The 23,474-nt window shown below is 39.7% G+C and overlaps 2 protein-coding genes across 10 annotated transcripts in view; one reads left to right on the top strand and one right to left on the bottom strand.

Moving 5' to 3' along the window:
- Positions 1–4,303, top strand: part of sgsm2 (small G protein signaling modulator 2) — a 180,538-nt gene extending 176,235 nt beyond the window's left edge. For all 6 annotated transcript variants that reach the window (XM_008425221.2, XM_008425222.2, XM_017308193.1 and 3 more), the window contains one exon: positions 1,035–4,303. In XM_008425221.2, coding sequence (XP_008423443.1) covers positions 1,035–1,123 — 89 coding nt within the window. In that variant the 3' untranslated portion in view covers positions 1,124–4,303. The remainder of the gene's footprint in view (positions 1–1,034) is intronic.
- Positions 4,304–7,202: 2,899 nt separating this feature from the next.
- tpst1 (tyrosylprotein sulfotransferase 1) overlaps positions 7,203–23,474 on the bottom strand; it is a 69,339-nt gene continuing 53,067 nt past the window's right edge. Inside the window, exons 4-6 of one of the 4 annotated variants that reach the window (XM_008425225.2) lie at positions 10,247–10,297; positions 9,689–9,742; positions 7,203–7,684 (exon numbers count right to left, since the gene is read on the bottom strand). In XM_008425225.2, coding sequence (XP_008423447.1) covers positions 9,707–9,742; positions 10,247–10,297 — 87 coding nt within the window. In that variant the 3' untranslated portion in view covers positions 7,203–7,684; positions 9,689–9,706. The remainder of the gene's footprint in view (positions 7,685–9,688; positions 9,743–10,246; positions 10,298–23,474) is intronic. The other 3 variants (XM_017308194.1, XM_008425226.2, XM_008425227.2) reach the window with 3 other exon arrangements.

Raw genomic sequence — 23,474 nt, 5'->3', positions numbered from 1 at the left:
GACCAGATGTCCTGTCCCAAACCGCCTTTCCGGCGCCCTCTACCACCTCCATGAAGCTGTTGATTGGGGAGAGTGTGGGGGAGGGACTGCATTAGGCACTATCAACATTCACATCCTCCAGGTGTAAGGGAGTGGGTATTTGAAGGCCCATGCTGCCCCCCCCCTACAAGGTGCCGGCCTGGGGAGTTGCCCACGTCACCCATATCACAAACCACCAATAGTTAAAACTGTCACTATGTCATGACAGTATGTTTTGTGACAGATTCTACTATTTCCATCTGAAGACATGCACCGTCCCGACAGAAAACAACCAATCAGAAGTAGGAGGAGTGTCTTAGTGGGTTGGTCAATCACCCTTATATACACGCTGCTAAATGTGCAGATGGTGAAGAAACAACTTACCATTACAGGAAAAGCGTTGATCAGCCATCATTGGTGGTCATGCTAACTAGCTTTAGCATTCGCAACAGTAAATCTAGCTGCAGTAAATCAGAGGACAAAGGGGAGAAGCGGTGAGCAGTGCCACACGAAGTGATTGACAACAGTAAGACCCGCCTCCTCGCTCTGATTGCGTGTCTCGAGTTAGCACTGGGAGGAGGTGGAGGAGCTCGATTGGTTTTCACAGATTATGTTTCTCATACCATAGTGACACAGTGACAGTTTTAACAAATGTCTAAAATATACTTTTTTATAAAAGTTACATACTGCAGATTTAGGGCTAACAGTTGGAATTTTTTTTTTAAGCAGGTTGAATATAAATACCCAACACACTTTTCTAATATTTTAAATGCTAACAATTTGGGAAAACCCTGTATAATTTTTCCTCATAATTTCTGACAATTTGTCACTTCCTCATTCGGGAAGTGACAACACTTCACCATGTTGGTCTTTCACATAAATTACATTGGAATTTCTGTTTGTCACATGACAACATGACAAAATTGTTTCTGGAAGTGAGTGCAGTAGGGATGTTGTCGGAACTGCTGTTGCTTGAACCAGCTGCACAGGATGTTTACATGTGTCTTCTTCGGCAGAGATGGCAGAACGTCATGATGTGCAGCTTATCTTGCGGATGGCACGTGAGCTGGTGCACAAAGTCCAGTCGCTGATGGACAACAAGTAACTCTACAAGGGATAACTGGGAGGACTGGGAGTGTGTGTGCAGCCTGGTATTAAAGACAGTTTCCTGGTCTTTACACATCCAGAGCTGTGAAAATCCCAGTGGCGATCCCAAAGGAGATCCTATTGGAAGTCCCAGTGAAGGTCCCCGTGGGGGTCCCAGAGGGAGCTCCAGTGGGGGTGCCAGTAAAGGTCCTGGTGGGGGTTCCAGTGGAAGTTGGGGAGGATCACATGACTGCTTGACTCTTGCGTTCTGTTTACATGTTCCTTCACCTGGAATGCCCATGGTGTCTGTTCAGACATTTGGATTTGCCTGCATGCTAGTGAGTTAAATCACACTGTGAACGCATTTTTCAGCCCCCCAGTCTTACAGTGTGTGTGCATGAGAACCCACACATTGTTCTGGCTCTTCTCCCAGAGTCCCTTCCTTTTACTGACTCTGGAACTCCTCATTTGGGAAGCCAGCAAGGAAAACTGAAGCGCCGTCCGTTTGCCTAACATGTTCCTCAGCGCAGCACCACAGGAGGCCCCAAGAGGGTAGCATTTACACACAACATTGTTGGATGAGCAGAAGACTTTGCCACGAAGATGCTTTCATCAGTGACCAAATGAACTGTGCCAACTACCTTTTCTCGAGTGTTTTCTACAAGCATGTGTGTTTTTAGCCGTTCACCACCTTTTTAATGTTTCTTTCATTGTAACCACAAATGTTGCCTTTTATTGACAGCCCAAGGTACTTAGATGCACTTTTCACCTAGAGTATCCTTAGTGGTGCTTATGAAGGCTGCATCCAACTTGCCGGAGGCATGAAGCGGCAGTGAATGAATTGCAGCCAGTTTTCCTGCACATGGCGTTATGTGTTTGAAGCATGTGGGGAACAAACCAGAACAGCACAACCATAAAGGGAAAAGCACACAGACTTAATTTCTCTGGTGGGTCATTAAAAGGGGCTGGGGGTCAGTTAGGATGAACTTAGTGATATAATTTCCACAACTGACTGCATGCTAGTGAGTTAAATCACACTGTGATTTAACTCACTAGCATGTCTTCAGCGGTCTTTGGTCAAGAGGTGGGGTCCGCCCTGGATAGGTTGCCAGCTCCATCGCAGGTTAACATAGACACATATCCATCCCAAAGGGCAATATAGAGCAGCTGCTCTATATTGACTGTTTAGTTAACTAACTAAACAGTCATATTTTTGGACTGGAAGGAAGTCTGAGTACCTGGAGAAAACCCATGCATTCACATGAAGGACATGCAAGCTCCACCCAGAAAGACTCCAGACTGTGTTTTTCCCTGCTCCAGCATGCAGCTCCTTGATCAGAACACATTTTAAAATTATTTTATGATTTGCCCAGTCTGTTATAAGCTGCATTTCCATTACAAATTTACACAAAACTTTTGTCAATATTCTGCTAATGTAAAACAACCACATTTGTGCCACAATTGTCAATTAAATAAGAAGCGCAATTAAATCACACATGAATAAGTTTGTACACTCAGTAAGTCATTAAAAAACATGCTGTGCCACCATTCTCCAACTTCCTGGAGTTGGAGTCCATGGATTGTGCCAGTGGCAAGATGTAATGTCTACTTTGCACATGACTTTCTGAGTTCAGATACTCGTTTCCTCCCATAATCCCTTAAGCATGCGAGGGCCCTCACACTGGCCCTCCAGTGTGAGGGAGTGTGTGGTTGTTCCTGAACTGGCTTGTGATGGACCTTCTACCTGTTCAGGTTGACTCCGCCTCTCACCCAGTCACTGCTGGGTCAGGCTGCAGCCCTGCTCTACTAACCAGGATTACAAGGGTATGCAAAAAAAATATTTAAACTACACCAGCTGTTTTAAGGCACAAAACAATACAGCTATTCATTGTAGCATCACTTCTAAATTCTGGTCTTTCCATTTTTTTCAAATTTCTTGCTGCTATAGAAGGACAACAGTCAGTGTCAGAAATATTTGGAGAAAATCTGTATTGTCTGACTTTAATGAAGCGTAATAACAGAAGTTAAAAGGAAGAGGAACTCTACACTTTTAAGTTTTAAACTGGGAAGAATCGTGCTGTGATTTGAAGACACCATGCCGTTATTAAACTTGCTGCATCAACAATCCTGTCTGGAAAAAGTGGCTGCAATTGTTCAGTTGGAATTTGATAACCAGCCTAAATGAAAAAAGCCACACAAAAAAAACATTTAGCATTTTATTGATTCAGATCTTAAATGTCCAGAGAAGGCATAATTTTCTCTGCATCTGGTGGATCGGTGTTGTAGGAGGCTAGTTTGAGTACATTTCTTTCTGGCTCTGGAGTGAACCAGAGCCAGTTGATAGTTTCCTCTCCGCACCATCAGTGTGACCCTTCTCAACATGTCCAACATGGCTGCATTTTTCTGGTCATCCAGCATGGACCTCCACCTGTGATACAAGTGCCAAGAGTCTTCCCCAAACCCTGAAATGTACTGTAGTCATCTGGCTCTCTGATGTTAGTCTGATCCCAAGAACAGGTGGTGGTGTGGATGTACCTTGCCACAGCGCCTGCTCCCTCTCCCTCGTGGCGACTGAGGTTCAGGTTGGGGGACGGTGGGAACGGGCGTCTGTGGCAGAACTTCTTCCATTCAGGACACTGTGTACCAAAGCCTTGAAACAGCCCCCTCTGTGGCATGATGACAATGTGCAATTTCATACTGCATCTTGAATGACTGTTTACTATGTGTGTAAAATATTTTTGGAAATAGTGTTCTTGAATTCTTAACTACTGTGCAATTTCTGTTGTTTGTGAACCCCATTAAAGTCTATATTGCTTGTACATACATATGAACCAAAAGCCCAATTATTTGTATTCAGACTGAACATATATAAATAAATATATAAATCTATAACTTATTTTCAGATCTATTTTTCTGTTGGTTCTAACAGCACTAATCGGAGGTGTGTACTGTGCAGAGATGCAGAATGTGTGCAGACTGTGTTATACATTGACTGTTAAGTGTTCTTTATCAATGTTGTGCACTGACTTTAAGATTTAAAATTATTTAAGAGAGCTAATGATGACTGCATTGCCAAACGTGTATTGGTCAGGATGTATCATTTGCCTTGAATGTAACGTGTTATTAAAGAAGAGGTGGTTCATTAGTTTGCTGTTCATTTATTTCAATAAAATATGAAACGATGCTGCAATAATGGAAACGGGACAAAACTGCTTGGTGTTTTAAGAAATGTGAACTAACTGCATTAAATATGTTCTGATTGATTTATTCATTATAATCATTATAAGATGGATAAATGTTTTCAGCAAACTTGTTTACAAAAAGAAGGGTGTTTGGCGCTGCTTACACAATATTGCAAAAAGTGAGAATGAAACTAATATTTAAAAATAAACATAAAAGCAGATTGTATGAGTTGTACATATGGATGCATTTGACTGCAGAGTTGGCTTATCTTGAATAAACTGGCAATGATTTAATCTGAAAGTTAAAAAAAAAAAAACAGACAACCAACTCGGGCCGGGCCACACCTTGCCTTCTCTGGGTCTGCTCCATTCCATTCTTCCAAATACTAGCTGTGTTTCTATCAACATTTTTTATGCACATTGTGGAAATTTAACATTGAAAAAGTTGAAATAACTTCCTCAATTTTAGTGGGGCTTCTAGAGGATTCCCAAGGCGAGACTTGTCTGCTGCAGTTATTGCACCTCTTTCACTCCCAGGCAGCTTCAAAGCCAAAAAAGCATTTAAAATGCAAAACTTTTCAACAATATGACAAAAGATTTAATAAATCTCAAGCTGGTAGTTTTTTCTTCTCTAGTTGAAACTTGTTAAAGTTCAGGATTAAGTACTCAGGACATAGACAGTTCTAAGAAATATGTAGAAAAACTTTTTAAAAACATAAAACATTGCAGCTTTAGCCTAACGGTACAAGAAAGATAATCTGAGAAAAAAAAAAAATCCTCCAACTCCTTCCAGCAGAGCACTAATTAGTAAAATGCACTGTGACAGAGAGGCACAAACAAGAAGCAGCATAAGAGGACAGATGAGAGATAACTTGATGGCAGGAAGGAACGGGAGAGGTCGTCTCTATCCCATCTCATAATGATGATGGGTAATCACTAGTTGCAATTAGGCCTGTCACAATAACAAATTTTGCAGTGATTGTCTAAAACATTATTTTGATAAACGATAATATTGTTTCGAGACCTTTTGACACTGATTTCATGGAAATTACGTAATAATGCATGAGATTTCCTGCTATAGATAGATATACTTTATTTTTAAAAGAACACATAACACTGGAACTAATAAACAAAACAACCAAAAATAAAATGGATTCTCAGTCTCCATTAACAAAAAACGTACTTGAATAAAAGCTAAACAACATAAAGCCAAAGTGGAAATAAATACTGCATTCAACCCAGAGTGCAGATATGAAATCTGTATTGCCCCTCAGTAATCACTAGATTTAAATAGAGAATATGGGCACATCCGACAACCTAATTCAGTAGTTCATACTACACGATTTTTTTGCCCCCATTTCCCCCTTAAGACAATCTTAGAACGTTGGCCGCTGGTGATTTGGTAACCGATCATCCTGCAGTGTGTGGTGTGTTACGGTGGATCGTCGTCGCCGCTCCGATCTAAATCACGGATTTCCCCCGACTGGAAGCGTCAATGCARCCCGTTGAATGTGACAGCTAGCCAATCAGAAAGCGCGGATTCGCCTCTATGCTTTCTGAGGGGAAATTACGAGGGGAATCCCAAACAGCTGACACGGCTCAACCCGAAGTCCAGAGGACATTGGAGATGATATGTGGAACCAACATTAATATTTATTCAACATTTCGTGCAAAGAATATAGAAATGACAAGGGGAGGAACTGGAGCCAAATTGCTACCGCAGTTGATAAACCCGGTAGGTTTTCAGCTGTTCTTCGTTAACGTGACATAAAATAGGTTATGATTTTCATTCAGTCAGGACTTTACGCTGACTCTAGTCACATGCATCACAGTTCTAGTAAAGCATTGATTAATGCCTGGTTTTTAAATTAGTTAACTGGACTTGTAGCCATTATTTTGTGCCCATGTGGCTGGACACCACATGGCACGACGAACCCGATCGAACAGTTATACCTGGGATTTCTGTCAGGTTTTGAAAATGGGCCGACAGTCCGCCAACAACTCGTGTAGTGTGTGCTGGACAGGTCGATAGGTTTAATTTATCGTGTGATTAAATTATTTATCGTTTATCGCGACAGGCCTAGTTGCAATGTGAGCCTGTACAATATGTTGAGTTTCATCATAGAGGCAAAGCCCATACTGCTATGGTGGAACACTTTGGTTTAAGTATAATATACAGTTCTTACCCTGACTTTTCTAGAAAGAGTTGAGCTTGTAAATGCTGCTGCCTAGTGGGAGTTCACAGGCAGCATTAATAGGCTGGGAGTCTGCAACCTGCGGCCCTACTGTGGCTGTTACAAACCAAAAAAGGAAATGATTATGATTATGCCTGCAACAAGAAATGGTCATTCTGGTTTTTTTTTTAAAGTTTTTATGGAATATCTGCATAGAATATATGCAGCAGATTTTTAAAAGAAACTAGCTTCAGACTATACAACCGATCTTTCTTTACTTTCCATATTTATGGAACAGGCTCAGCTCATTTTACAAAATAGTTTTTTCTCTGTTGTACCAGAGGATTGATTTTATTTTAAAATATAATAATAGGTAAATTAGTTTTTCACTGCTTCCATATTAAAATATTTTATGCAGTACATATTTAGAAAATTGTCTTTTGTGGCTCTAGGTGAATTTTAGTTTGTAACAGCAGGGGCAAAAGTGGCTCTGTGAATGGAAAGGTTGCGCTCTCTGACCAGCCATGTAAGCTCACTACGAAAATATGAACACAAACCCAAAGGAGTAGGACACATGAGTCAAACTAAAGGCATGGGGACAAGATCCAGCCCTCCATAAGTATCTCTGTGGCCACATAAATATCACTGTCAAGAGAACAGTTTTGTGCTTAAATTTATCAATCAAATCACATATATTCCTGCATATTTCACATCCAAGTGAAAAGATTGATGACATCTTCAATATAAGAAAAGCATCAACAGACAGACGTTTATTTTAAAAGCATCATTTATCACTTCCGATACATTAAAATAAACAGTACCCTATGGCATTGCACAATAAAAAGGCATTGAAACAAAAATGAAACATTAAAATAAGTATTGCAGCTTCTGAAAGCGAATCACTCCATTCATATATATACTGGTTTGATTTTAGATCACTGGAGTTTCTTACAACAGAATCACAGTTTTTTCTCTAAACATCCAGAGGTCGTTCCTACAAACTTAATGAGTGTGATGTGACACAAAATAACAATCAGCAGACATTCCATGGTGCTGAGAAGTGGCACATCTTCTCATGTTAAGGTACAACACTGAAGGCCAAAGGTCCGCCTGAAGCAGAGGAGGGAGAGCTGCCCACAGGAAGAGGAACCAGACGAGACCGCTTGGATGTGCCAACGTCCAACGCAGATGGAGAGGCGACTTTTAGCCTGAGTCCACCCAGTTCTGGACAGAAACGCAGGAACAGAGTGAGATGGAGAGTTTGGCAAAACTCTATTTTATTCCACCAATAAAAATCAGAGAAACACAGACCCGTAGGAGCTGTAGGAGTCTTTCTGTGTATGTAAACTGCTGAGGGTTACTCAGCTGAACTCATCTGTCAGTGATCATTATTCTGAGTTGCTTTCTGACCGATACGTATAATTTGAAATTCTAAAGGTTATTTTTACTGTCTGCCCAGCAGAGGGCGCTGCTGACTAGACTAAGAGGAGTTCAGTGAAATCTCCACGTTAAATGCAATCAGGCTCTTTGCAGACAGATCAGTCCAGAACAAATAGAGCAGGTGTTTGGAGTTGTCCACTGATTAAATATTGGACTAAGACTTGTAGGGGTGGCATTATGTATTTTCCAGGCACAATGGCATTTTACAGCACAATCAATTAACTTATCTTCACTTGTTATAATGTATAAAAATTGATCAAATATGACTTAAAAGAAATATGACTTTATTTTGACACCTTAAAACTGGCCTCCGTCCCTTTCCGAAGCTCCTGTTCTGTCAGACACTCGGCCTTCAGTGCATCAACAGAAACAAGCTTCTCATTGTCCTATTTACAACAGTCCTTAGGAGCGTTGGACTGAGAAGTAGACTCATAGTTCAGCCAGGTGTTTGCTAACTGCTGCTGGCACTAGTCTGGAGGAGCTGCGTGGGGGCAGGTTGCTCTGTGAGGCAGAAGCTTGGTTAGAGGCTGAAGTTCCAAGTGGAGCTTTGTGAAAATAGGAGGTACTTTGTGAGAGCAACTGTTCTTGAGTGGTTGCCATGGAGATTAAAGGATTTCTCAAACATGCATGAAAGAATCAAAGCAACACTCCAGTTATGTTTTTTAATGAAACAATAACATTATGGCATGATACTAAGCTCAAAAAGGTTTATTTCACACAATACTGCCCCTTTAGAGCTGCAGTATGTGTACAGTATGTGCAGTACTTTTATAATTTTTTTTTTTTACATATTTGTTGAGGCAGAAAATTTTGAGAAAAAGATGGAGCTCTTCCACCTTCTCCCAGTGCTAACTAGAAACAACCAATCACATGTTGCACAGCAAGGAGCAGGGTTTAGTGCTGTCAATCAAAATCTAGTGTTGCACTGCTCATTCTCTCTCCCCTGCTTCCCCTTGCTCTCTGCTAAGCTGCAGCTAGCATAGCCTGTAGTGAATGCCAAGGGTAGGTTGCATGGCCATCGATAAACAGTTTTCCTGTAACAGTAACTTACTCTAACAGTAAGTTGTTCCTTATAGTTTACTGTTGTAAGAAACACTGAAACATTGTAAGCTGTATAGATTGACATGTCAGATCACTTCTCAGAGATGATGTGTCTCATATTACACTGTCACAACATAGTGACAGTTTTAAGAACTTATTGCAGCTTTAATGAAAAGCTGCCAGCAATAGGAGCATCCTGTTGATGGGAATGCTCAGAACTCAGCTGTCTTGGAAGTCATCAGTTTCAGAGAAGCAATAATCATGAGAACTGATCAGCCAATCAGAGAGAGACTTTGGAAAATATGAAGCATGTTGCACTTGACGACCAATGAGATTAATATGCTGTTCTTTTTAACCATATTCTTGAAATTCAGTCACAGGTCAAGAATGCAAACAGTCAATCATCAATAAAACTCTCGACTGTGTTCAGACATATAACCATATAATGTATTTAGTGAAAAGACAAGTTTTCATTTAAAAAAATTAACACATTCATTGCTGCTTGTGGTTATGACAAGGCGTATATTACTTTAAAATAATTCTTAATGAATTTACAAATAAGCAATAAACAAAACTCTTTGAGCTCCAGACGATGATGTCATCAGTATAAGACAACATATTCTTAAGAATATTTTTTTAATAACTTTGAAGAAAAGACGTTACAGTGTGTGAAAAGTCAGATCTGTGTTTGCAAACATTGCAGGATTTTTCATCATTAGGATCATATTGGTAGCTGTGAAACTGTACYTATGTGCTCCTCTGCTTCTAACTGGGGTTGGGTCTCTCTGCAGACTTCTGCATCTGTGTAGAAGAACAAAGAGCTGCTCAGCTTCAAGCGCCAGCCCTGCTGTCAGTGGGGGAGATGCAACCAGCAGCATGCTGCAACACCACAGTCACCACATTCAGACACATTTAAACTGTTGAGTTGCAAACAACCAACCAAGCAAAAAAGGCAGTTCGAAACAAAACACCTAAACCCCCAGCAGGGGTTAGACAAGTTCTAAAATATAATATAACACAAGAGGTAAATAAATCCTAAGCTTAACACTGAGAACATGAAGCAGTCATGGAGTTGACACCACAAATGAACAACAGGATACATCAGACGGTGACACAGTGGAGAGCTGAATAACTGGAAGCAGATGGAAACATTAAAACTGATCTTCCACACAGCCACATGGTCTAACAGCCACATGGTCTAACTAAAATTAGGTTCTGACAATAAAAAAAAGATGAATCTGTGACAAGAAATAACAACAACCAAAGAGAGAAATAGCTCAGCAACAGGCAGGGGTGTTACTGTACCTGTGATTGCTCTTTTAGGAAATCTGGGAGCTGAAATTCACCTTTATAGACCTGGAAAAACAAAGGGCTGGCTTTAGAACTTCACTGGACAATCAACTCTGAATTTGACTAGTGATATGTAATGAGACTCCACAGAAAACAGTAACATATTGAGTGGGTTGTTTATCCTGTGCTAACTTCCACAATGGCTCTGGAGCAAAAAGAGGCTTAAAAGAAACAAGGAATCTGGGATCGACGAGATAGAGACAGTCCACATCCCACAGGACGTCCCTATAATCCTCCTGGAGAAGAAAACCTTGTTTTCTCCCATTCTACAACAAACAAGAGTTGAGCTTTTCTTCACACACCACAATAACAGATGGACACAGGAAGTGAGCAGTTGTCGAATGGATGAACAGAAGCTAGTGAGTAAAAGAGAACCTGGAGACTGGAACTGAAAGGCAAATAATGTTATAGAGAAGTCACGTCAGGTTAAGAGATTTCTAGAACCTGCATCAGTAAAAGCAGCAACTTATACTGCCGTTTTAAATAATTTCTGAAACAGTTTGGAGACAACATGGACCACTATCTCCCATGTATCTAAAACTAATAGGAAAAAAGGGGAAAAAGTGATTCTAACCCAGATGAAAACAGACAAGGGGAAAAAGCAAAATGAAAAGCACTTTGTCTTGTTAGCAAGTTCTGTGACAAAATTATTCAGTACGGTTATGTCCTCAAAACAGGACATGACCGAATTCAATTTAAAGAATCTATACAATAAGATGTTCTTATAATATAGATTCATAAAGCTACCTGAAGTAACTGAGTTTTCTCAACAAAGGAGTATTTTACATGCTGTCCATCAGTATGCTGGCCTTTACTAGTTCTACACTTCTACAGGACTTCAGCACATCTTTCTGAAGCCTAACTTCTAAGAGAGAAAAAGCAATGAAAATGATTAAAACAAACTGCACTTTTTAATACAAGGAAAAAGCACTATCATGGAACAGGTTTAGTATGCGTGTGCATGTGTGTGCGTGTGAGTGTATGTCTGAGAGCTCTGTAGTTCCCAGCAGCAGCTCTGGGCTGGCTCAGAACAGTCTGGCCTGCAGATGAAAAATGGCCCCCAGGAAAAAAAAWAAAAAATAAAAAATCAGAAACATGTTCTCATTTCTCCTCCCTGGATCTTGAGAATCTGATTCTGTTCCACTTCTGGGCACTTCCAGGCCAAGACCCAAGCCAGCAACACAGTACGCAGGAGGATTAGCCACTGATTTAGTTTTGTGGGGAAGGTTTAATCAGTGAGTCTCAGTAGTGGGCATAATGACTGAAGACCGGCTCAATCCTTCGTGTGTGATTGCACTGTAGGTCCATTTTCAATTATTATTATTGTACGGTATGAGTCAGTGTTCAATTGTACTCCTGGCGCAACACACACACACACGCACACACGCCTGCGCAAACACACACACAGGCACGCACGCACGCACACACACACGCACACACACACACACACACACAAATGACTAGTGCACCAGGTCTAATGAAGCACTGGATCAGTTTGGGTTCAGAAGAATTCTCCAGAACCAAAGATGCAGATCAAAGACCTGCTGTCACGTCTGCTTCATGGGATCCTGCAACATAAAGCCAGGTTTCCTTTTTCCTGCAGGCTGTGACCTCCGGATCCATTACTACTGAGAGATGGACTATAAATGGTTCTGAAAGAGGAATATTCATAAGGTGATAATAGGCCTGACGCGATAAACGATAAATCAATTAATCGCACGAAAAATTAAACCTATCGACCTCATTTTAATTATAGGCTTTATCGTCTCTTCCTGCCTTTTATTCTTTCTGTTGATGACACTGAATGAAAAAAGGCTAAACTCTGGTGCTCTCCACTGACCCTCCCTTCCTCATTTCCTTAGTCTAATGTCCAGCGCACACTACACGAGTTGTCGGCCCATTTTAAAAACCTCAGAGACCACACATTAGCCGACAGAAATCCTAGGTATAACGGTTCGATCGGGTTCATTGTGCCGTGTGGTGTCCAGCCACATGGGCACAAAATAATGGCTGCAAGTCCAGTTAACTAATTTTAAAATCAGCCATTAATCAATGCTTTACTAGAATGCATGTGGCTAGTGTCATTGTAAAGTCCTGACTGAATGAAAATTATTATAACCTATTTATGTCACGTTAATGAAGAACAGCTGAAAACTTACAGGGTTTATCAATTGAGGTAACAATTTGGCTCCAACTACTCCCCTTGTCATTTTTTTCCCTTTTTTTTGCACGAAATGTTGAATAAATATTTATGTTGTTTCCACATATCATCTCCAATGTCCGCTGGACTTCGGGTTGAGCCGTGTCAGCTGTTTGGGATTCCCCTCCGTAATTTCCCCTCAGAAAGCACAGAGGAGAATCCGTGCTTTCTGATTGGCTACCTGTCACATTCAACGTTAACGATCTCGGTCGGGGAAAATCCCTGATTTAGATCGGAGCGGCCACAAAGATCTACCGTAACACACCACACACTGCAGGATGATCGGTTAGATCAACCAATGATCTAAGATTGAAAATAGGGCCAAAAAATGGTGTAGTATGAACTATTGCATTAGGTAGTCTGATGTGCCCATCTTCTTTATTTAAATGTAGTGATTACTGAAGGGCAATAGTATACAGACTTCATAATCTGCACTCTTTTGGTTGAATATGGTATTTATTTCCACTTTGGCTTTATGTTGTTTTTATTCAAGTACGATTTTTGTTTATGGAGACTGAGAATCCATTTTATTTTTGTTTTTGGTTGTTTTGTTTATTTAGTTTATTAGTTCTTTTGAAAATAAAGTGCATCTATGTATGGCAGGAAATCGCATGCATTATTACGCAATTTCCATTAAATCAGTGTCAAAAAGTCTTGAAACAATATTATCATTTATCGCAATAATTTTTTAGACAATTAATTGTCCAGCAAAATTTGTTATCGTGACAGGCCTAGGTGTTAATATATGGTTTCTTGTAGTGATGGACAGAAAACAAGCTGATGCTGGTGGCATGTTACGTATCACAATGGTGTTCTGAAAACAATAGAACTTCTGCAACCCACTCAGAAAGACTGAATAACATTCCTGCAGATATAAGTTCCTCCAGCCTGGCACTTTTTTTTTTCTTTTTCAAACCAGTCATTTTTCTAAAGCCATACCAGGGAATCACACCAACACTTTATTTTGTTGGTTTCTCAATAATTCTGATTATGTGTTCCTGACATAAATTACCCCAAGATAAAAAAACAACCAAACAAAAAATATTGTCTTGGTTAATGTTGTCTTTACAAATACATTTTAAACAATGTCAACTTTGTATTAAAAGTGTCATTTACCGAATGACAATTAATGACAGCAGTCATAAATATTCATGAAGACTCCTTCATGTTTATAACAGGTGTTTTGTTTACGACAGTGTCATGTGAGTATTATTCACACACCTTCAAATAAAGTGCTACAGATAATTATAAAGCTATCTAGGAAAATAGCTAATCTTATAAAAAGTAGTATTTTAATTAATGTAAATAAATATGTTACACTTTCTTGATGTACATTTTAAGAATAATCCAAAAGTATTTCTTCAGCGTATGGACAAATGAACCAAAGGTACGAATCGTGCTTTCAGACCAGATCACGCAGTGACAGGAACATTGTTCCTGATACCCGATCTAGAATTTTTTTCCAATATTGGGACAATACAGATTCTAACATCGGATCAGTGCATCTCTACTGTCAGCCTGAACAATACATAAAAACAACAGAGTTTTGGGAACAATTTTCTCCCCCAACATGGCCGTTTTTCTCAAGGCTTTTCAGTGAAAAAGGAAATCCAAGAGCAAGTACTACTGAACTGAAATTGCTGACTTAAGTATTTCAAAATGATCCTAAATCTCTTAGCTGTGTGGACCAGAACATTCACATGGTACGAGTATAAGTAAGCTAAAGCTTCAGCCTTAGCACTGCCCRGAGACTCAGCTTCAGACTCAGGAGGTAAAGCGTGCCAACAGCCCAGTGCATTGGAGAAGCTGCCAGAGTTGACTTACAACCAGATACACACTGGTCTGCTTCCATCTTCCTCTGTGGGAGGGAACTTGGAGAGGAGACATTAAACAAACTGTTTTTATTTTAAAAGCACAGTGAACACAGTTTAACTGTTCTGATTTCAGTTAGAAACARGAGGGARAAAGAAGTTCMGCTAGACTTAAATATAATTATGCTAAAGGATCCATATTTTTTAAAGTGACAATCAAAACTTCCAAAAAATACCATACATTGATGATTTTTGTATGTTTGTCTTGATCCTGGTWTCAAAAATCGAAMATTTTWAAAATGCACCATGAACTCATTTGATTTTGATTAGGGATGCTCCAATCAGATTTTTTTGCAGTCAATACTGATCACTCATGAGGGCCRATCACTGCCGATCACAGATACCGATCTTCTGGACTGGCTGTTAATTTTTTTATTTTGGTATAAATGCTTCTGGCTATATTATCTGACAAAAAGGAGCTATAAAATCACCCTAATTTAGACAAAACATACAAAAATCTTGCAAGCACAATGCAGCAAGTGTTCAGGCAAAAGGACAACTGAAAAACCTGATATCAGTAATAGAATATTTAAATAAATTTTAAATATTTTCCTAAATTTTATTTGTAGTCAAATAAATCTCACAACCTGCCTATAACAAATATTGTCAAGTAAAAAAGGAAACATTCAAAGTCAAATGCAGGTTACATTGAAATAAGTTACTAAATCAAAACAGCTAACTGATTATTTGACTCATGTTGTTTAGGGGCAGAGGTGTTTCAAAATACATTTTGTCTAAATTAGATGATTTTTATTAGAGATGTGCCGATCAGGTTTTATAACTGACTGAAAACATATGAAGGCTCTGAAGAGGCTAAATAATGCAAAGAGTCACAATAAAACCTCTCAACATTGCCAAAAAATTCAAGTATAAAACTTAACATTCAAAGGCAAATACAAGTTCCATTACAATAAACAATCCTGAGTTACTGAATGAAAACTTCTTGATAGCATGGCGGCTAGCTGATTACTGCTAGTTCTGAGTGGCTGTTTCTGACWGRGCGGAGTAATTATGCAGAACAGGGAGGAGATCGATTATTTTTTCCGAGATTATCTGTCTCATGTTAGGACAGCGAAAGTTTTCATACGTATGTAAAATTTATTTTTTTAAGTTAGATGCTGCAGCTTTAAGCAGAGGTTTGGTGTGAGAGTCACTACCAGGTGGAGCAGAAGCGGCGCTCCGTCTGTGAAATATTACTACCTGTAGCGAGAGCAGAACAGCGTCTTACACCGCAGCTCGAAGACTTAAATAATTTTGCGGGTTATTTGTTTAGCTTTCTGACCATCATGCTAAAAATCCGGGTGAGTGTTTGTAGCTGTGTGCTGCTTTACCTGCTATCTGATCGCTCCATATGTCTTTTCACTGCAGTGAGTCTCGATATAGTCAAACTCCGTCAAGTATGACACTGTTTTATGCCATATTAGATTGGTCATGTTGATGCATTTGACGTGCTTCACCCCACGTGCTTCAATTTTCCGCCGCAACACGCAAACTTCCCCATTCACTCAGTGCGTTATAGTTCCACATCGCTTAGGATTTGTTGCTGCGCGTTTGCGCAGAGTGAAGGAAAGAGGAGACCAGCTGCACAGGCAGGCTGCGAAATGAGATGCAGGCGATCGGTTTGTGTGATCGGCAACAAGAGACCGTGATCGGCGATCACCGATCATACACTTTTTCACGGAAATTGGCCGATTATGATCGGTGGCTGATCGATCGGCACACCTCTAATTTTTATGGTTCCACTTTGCCAGATCACATAGCATTTATTCTTAAAGAGAAAAATTAACAGCCAATCCAGGTGATCAGTATCGGTTGGCAGGGATTGGCCCTCATTGACGATCACTTTTGGAGCATCCCTAGTTCTCATTGATCCCTAGTTCACATGACAAAAATTGCATTATTTTGTTTGCAGAAAGAGAGTCAACACCGTAATATTACGCCCATCTGCTTCTGCATGGCTGTTGACAAATTGGATGCATTGATTTCTGAAGAGTTAGGCACAGGGGATTTCTGCAAAATCAATGACTTGATGCAGTTGACTGGGCTTCCCTACATGAATAACTTTTGACCAGTTGACATTGTAAACTCAATTAGACTTTCTTGTGTTAAACTAGGACAAAATTAGTCTTTTGATTAATCTTATTTGTGTTTAGGATTTCATCTTATTGGTATGTGTGACAAAAGTGATTTAGTTTGTGTTCACCACTTGTCCCTTATTCTTATTTCTGATTCACTTACTTTCTATAGTTGGTTATATTGCTTAATTTAAACATTACTTTGTAACTTTGCTTCACTTACTATCCCGGGTTTGTTTGTGTTAGCCTTATGCTGCAGTTTCCATCTATTTATATGTTTAGATTAAAGCTACTACTTCTGGACCATTGGTTGAATTTGTTTTCTTTGCTTCAAGGTATATTTATGGCATTTGTTTTCCTTTTTACTCACCATTCTTTGACCCTGTGATCTGCAGCAGGGCAGGAGTATGGGAGAGGCCGGCCCAGTATTTCCTGCTTAAATGACTGGATGATGACCTGGCAGGGTTCTACCAATTGGAGGGTTTTTTTTTGTGTATTGCTTTGTTTGTTTTTCTTTAAAGTAACTTTTTGAGTTATCTTGTACTATGTGGAAGTGTTGTGGTCAAGACCACCTAACCCAAGACCAAGACAAGACCAAGACCAGAGTGTATCGAGACCAGTGACGTGCAATGATCTCAAATTGATCATTGCTGGTGAGGCTTATGACTTAGACACCATGCATGTTATTGGAAATACGGAAATTTCGCGCAGGCATACAACGCTGGGGGGCAAAAAGACTAATCTTTTACGTGTCATCCATGGCCTCGTTAACTCAGTGAAACTTAGAAATGTAGGTATTAATTTCGTGCTATGATCCACAGCAAAGTGATCTGTATTCGCCAAGCTACGCAGACTCGTTGCCATAGCAACTGACAACAATGAAACTTCATGTTTTAAGATTTAACACCAAAAAACATTCAAGAATTTTGCACACAGAACAAAACAATTTAGTTTGTTGTTGTAGGACGTTTTAGGCTTAATGTTTTATTAATAAATAATTGCTGTGGTAGATTAGCTACCGCTTCTACTTTACTGAATTATTTAAACATTAACTGTAGTCCACAAAACTCACATTTAATTAAAAAACTAAACAAAAACATCTTATTGTCGTCTTACCTTTACATATCAATGAAATCCATGCACCCCTAATTCTGCACAAAAATATCCGTTCATCCAAAGCCAAGTGTATCCTCGGCATGTCTTTTCTACTCCGTTTGAGAATCATCAAACTGTCTCGAAGCAAAACTTTCATCTCCGGTTTTGGTCTTCCTTTAGTTATTATCTCCTCTTCAATTGAAAATCCACTTTAGAAAACGGTTTAAGTGTAGAAATGTAGTCTTTCATGTTGACGTTGGAAGAGAGAAGAAAACAAATATATCGCTGTACTTTACTTATTTACTGTATGGCTAGTTCCATGGCTAGCTCACTGTGCAGTTGTGCAGTCACAATATCTGGGATCATGAGCGCCCCCTGCTATGAGGCAAGAGAACTGCCTGCCTCACCTCAAGTCTGTTCTCTGTCGTTTCTGATTGCCCCTCAGCACACAAAAGACAATACACACACAGTTAGTGACAAAAAACACTGCACATTATATACATAAGCGAAATTATGGAAAATCAGTCCATATATTAAATGTTTCTTAGCCATTTTATTGCCGGCGTACAGACAGGACGAACATGCTCCCATAGAGTGGCAGCCAGTGCAGTTAGCGAAAGGTTGCGTAATCGGTGAGGCTCAGCTCGCTGCTGCCTCACCGGCTTCGCTTCTGAGCATTTTAATGGGAAATGCGAAAATCCAGTGATTTTGAAGAAAAACTAATCAGAATTGGTTAGGCTAAGTAAAAAATAGATACTTTATAGTGCAAGAAAATAGCACTATAAATGATTTTATATTATATATTATTTTTCCATGATGACAGGTGAGGCTCTGCCTCACCTTCCTCCCCTGACCGCACGTCACTGATCGAGACCGAGACAAGAGTAGCTAAAATCTAGTGTTAAAACAAAGTGTTTCCGTATCAAATCTAGAGGTGTTAAAATAGAATCAATAACTCTTTACTTCTTTACTCTGAACTCCTACAGCAGCAACAACACTGAAGGAGTTAATTCACTAATTCCGCCCCCCGAATCACAGAGACCGAGGGGCGCCACCCCACAGTTTGGGAACCTTTGATGTATGCTATTCTGACACCGTATGGTAATCTGATAGGACTGGAGTGGAGTGTCACTGAGAGCCTATCTAATAAGTAAAGACCCGTGCAGAAGAATCGTACAGCTCCTGAATGTCGCATCACTACATTGCAGACTTTTGGACACAGCGTTGTCTCATATGTGCGACAAGTCAGTCAACACCTCCGCACAATAATTCAGAGCAGTGAGTGACAACTTTTTTTCATCACAATGCTTATGTGTCTCTGTACAGCTAGCTTTGCTAACATCACGTCGCCGGAGCTTACGCCGGATCTACTTTTCTAAGTGATGAAAAAAGTTATATGTTGGTAAAAGTAGCCCCCACCGTCTGTGAAAGCGAAGCGCTGCTGAGTTAGCTGTGGCCATCGGATTTCTTATGATTTATGCAGCGCTATTCTATTACTGAGGATTAGACAGATCTTCTGCCGCTGAGAGAAAACCACTGTGCATGTCTTGGAGCGCGGCGTGCGAGTGAAAGTGAGGGTGGGGGGGAACATAAACACGTAATTGGCAAGTCACATTATTGGCTGTGTTTTAATCGGTGTATTTTGCATCCCCTGAAAACAAAGATGTTAACAAATAAACTGGATAGTATGCTGCATGTTTAGCGATATTTTCACAGTTGCAGTCTCGACCAGTCTTGAAATAAAATGCCGAGTCCTCAGCGCCCGAGACAAGACCGAGGCCAAATGCGGTCGAGTCCGAGACGAGACCGGGATCATCAAAAAATGGTCTTGAGACCAAGACCGATCTCGAGACCAAGACCGATCTCGAATACTACAACACTGCTATGTGATTTATTATGCAGACAATTTCATTATGTTGGAGTTTGTAAATTAGATTAATAATTTTATTGTTTCTCTGTTTAGATTTTGTTTGTTTGACCTGTTTCATTGTGGGTTTGTCCAGTCAAGCACATGTGCATTGCCAACTGGCTATAAAAGCGAGTTTTTGGAAGCTTAAGCGAGATGTCAGTCTAAAGGAAGAATAAAAGTCATCAGAAAAACTGAAACCTGTGGCTGATGCTGATTTTTCTGTTCACCTCCTTACCCTTGTGCCTACACTACCTTACAGTATGGATATTATTAATCTTGTATGAAAGGAACTGGATCTCTGTGCCTTAACTGTGGACGGTCACTTTCATTGGGTTGTTGACTTTGCAGCAATCCGTCTTATTATGCTTGCATTCAGAGGAAAAACTACTTTTTTAACAGCAGTGGTGGGAAGTAACGAAGTACAAGTACTTCATTACTGTACTTAAGTACAATTTTCATGTATCTGTACTTTACTTAAGTAGATTTAATAATGGGTACTTTCTACTTTTACTCCACTACATTTTACAGTAAGTATCTGTACTTTCTACTTCACTACAAAAGTGTCTCGTTACTCGTTACATCGAAGTCGCGTTGCTCTTTTTTTCCGTTAAAATGTGAAGTTGAAGGATTTAAGGTGGCGCTGTAAAATCCAATCAATTACGTGACTTACGTGTCTGTTGTCACCCATCGCCTCCACCTTTACTCGCACGCGGAGCTCCAAGACATGCGCAGTGGTTTCCTCTGAGCGGGAGAAGGTGTCTATCTAATGTATGTCATATAATAGCGCTGCATAAATCATAAGATATGGCGACATGTAAAATCAGCGGCGCTTCGCTTTCACAGACGGTGGGACTTCGTCCATCTTTTAGCGTCACTTGGAAGGAAAGCTTAAAGAAAGGTAAGCTATGTGGACGTGTTGCTAGCAAAGCTAGCTGTACAGAGACACATGTTGCATCTGCGATGAAAAAAAGTTGTCACTCATGCGCTGAATTATTGTGTGGAGGTGTTGACTGAGGTGTCGCATATATGGGACAACGCTGGTACCAAAGTGCAATATAGTGGTACGATATTCAGGAACGATCCGATTCTTCTGGACGGATCTTTACTGATTACATTTATTTCAGCTCTAAGTATTTAATATCTAGTTTTTTTATGGGAATGTGGATCTTTCAGATCAATTTGAGAAGCAATTTTGATAGGTAAAAGTTTTTTTTTTGTGTGTCACGTAGCACGGGGTGCTGGTCTTGACTTGGTCTTGGGTTGGTGGTCTTGACTACAACTCTGCTACTGGTTCCTCGGTTGCCTGTCCTCTCCCACCCACCTTCTTTCCATCCCCTTTCGGTTGGATTTCTTAATAAATAAAAGCCACTAGTGGCAAAAAAAGTGAAGTTCATGTTATGTTAGGACAGGAGACAAGATGTTTCCATCCCTGAAATTATGATGCATAGAATCACATATCTAAGTCTAAACTATGTTACAGAGTAAACACAATAAAAACATGCTTTATCTGTTGCATTGATCATTAAAATGGCACATTTCTAATGTATTAAAATTAAATATGATCGGTAAACTTAATGATATTAGCGATTAGGTAATCCATTCAGCAAGTACTTTTACTTTTAATACTTTAGTATTTTTAAAAGCCACTACTTTTTTACTTTTACTTAAGTATAAATGTTAATGTGGTAGTTTTACTTTTACTTGAGTACATTTTTGTCTGTGTATTTGTACTTCTACTTAAGTAGATTTTTTGAGTACTTTCTCCACCACTGTTTTAACAGGAAGAAACTTCCAGCAGAACCAGACCTGGCTCAGTGTGAACAACCATCTGACTGGGAGTTTGAGAAGACGGATTATACACACAAAAAACAGAAGCACAGATCCTGTGTACTTTCTAAGTTAAAGAAAAATAAAAAGTTAATGGCAACAGTAGGTCCTTTAGCTTTGTCTAGGAAAGAGACATGGCTAAACAAGGGCCAAGTGTGTGAAACCTGACCTTTCTGAACTACTTTTCAGAAAGGTCAGGTTTCTGACCTTTCTGAAAAGAAACCTGACCTTTTCAGGTCAGGTTCAGGTCATCTAGCAGTGTCTACTGCTAGATGTGTCTAGCAGTAGACACATCTAGACTTGTGTCTACTGCTAGAAAAACGCTGCAGTAGACACAAGTTCACAAGTGGAGTAAGTGGTTAGTGAAGATGACCAACAGATGAGTTATAAAGAGATTTAGTCCGAGGGGTGGGAGTTTATTTTTTTAAGAGACAGACAAGATTTGAGATGAGACCGTGGGATCATCTGGACTGCTAACTATCTGCCACTGGAGTAGAAAGACTGGCAAGCAAAATGTAAGGAGTGTGGTGGAGGTGCTTTCTGCGCTTTCCATCTTGCACATTGCAAATAAAAACAAAGAAGTAATAAGCAAAATTGCATCTTCTGAGATGAGTTTGTAAATAGGTATTTATGATCAGCTTTGTACAAAAGAAGCTACTGGTTAGCAGAGTTCCTTCAGGCTTTGATTTACTTGAAAATCATCACACTTGACTTTGGAAACCACAATCAATAGCTCGAAGCAACTTTGGAGTTGTTCTGATCCCTGGTGAGAAATGGATATTGGGATCAATAAATTCTCAGCTACTCCGCAGAAGTAATAATGTGATGAGTTGAGAGGCGTGGAGGGATGATACAAAAATATCTGTAGAGGAGAAACACAAGTACCACTTGGTTAAAGCTTCCACTAAACAGAATATGCTTCCCTAACCTTCTGGATCAGCATCTATCCAGCATCTTTAGCTCAGGGAATGTAACCAGACGTCTTACACAACGTTATGTGGTAATGGACTGCACCATTCACTCTTATGAGTTTAAAGTGTTTTCATAAACACTCCTTCATACAATTTTAACAAGTTGTCATGTTCCCATTTTTAACAGACTAGAGGTATGAATAAATGACAATGTTGATGTGATGTTTTTTTCTACATCTAAAATTATTACTAAAAGGCCTTAGCTCTAAGTAAGATAAGGCCTTAGAATATTATCTTGTTAGTATTCTGTGCATCTTAGACTTAAAAATAACATTTTGACACTTGTTAAACAGCTAAATGTTTGAGCTGCTTAAAGTTTGACTTGCTCTTTAGTTGACAATGGAAAGCACATGATCAAACAAGTAATCAAAAGGCTAAAGAAATGTGTTTTTTTTTTAACTTTGCTTTTTTAACTCAGCAAACAGCACATTTTTTGTTAAAAAGCAATCCTTGACAGGTATTCTACGTCTGAGGTGCTTTGTGTATAGAGAAATTCTCTGTAAATACAGCAGATGCACGTGGAACCTGACTGCAGACAGAGCCAGGCCGGCCTTTCAATTCTCACTGGTTACCATGACTACCAGCTTTGATCTTGCCGTTTTAACACTGGCTAGCATGTTGTCAGTGTACTACAACTGTTTATCGCAGTGTGATAAAATAAGTTATTCTACCAAATTGACATTAGTGAATGAGATGCGTCATAATGACCCATAAGTGTTAAATGCAGTGATGATAATGAGAAAATGGACATATTGCTAACTAATGTCTGAGGGCCTTGGACATTAGTTAGTAATATTAAAGCAATTTGTTCAAAGCAACATCATCAGTGTTAGAATTATTATGTTTGTTATCATTCTTACATTTGTAATTTTATGTTACTAGTTTTTATTTAGAGGTTTAGTGTTCAAATTTGTTGAAACTGGGGAGACAGAATTAAATCTTCCTTAATCAAGCATGTTTGAGGTGACTTAGATCTTCCTGGGAAAGTCCTGAGCGGTAAAACCTATCTATGTGTTAATTTAGTTTCTGTGTCTCCCCTCTGTAGGAATTCACATCCTACCTAGGATGTTGATTTCACCCCCTCCATTCCTGTTCACACCTTTCTCTCCCCTGCTAATAAAAGAGACAAACAAACTGAAGGTTTTCACATGGTGAGCGGCTTGGAGGAGCAGTTCACTCTTTTCCGGCTCAAGACCATGGCCTCGGATTTGGAGGCACTGAGCCTCATCCCGGCC

This window comes from Poecilia reticulata, linkage group LG13 (assembly GCF_000633615.1).
Source record: "Poecilia reticulata strain Guanapo linkage group LG13, Guppy_female_1.0+MT, whole genome shotgun sequence".
Classification (NCBI taxonomy): Eukaryota; Metazoa; Chordata; class Actinopteri; order Cyprinodontiformes; family Poeciliidae; genus Poecilia; species Poecilia reticulata.
The sequence above is the reverse complement of the archived record's forward strand: the minus strand, read 5'-3'. Positions and strand labels throughout refer to the sequence as shown.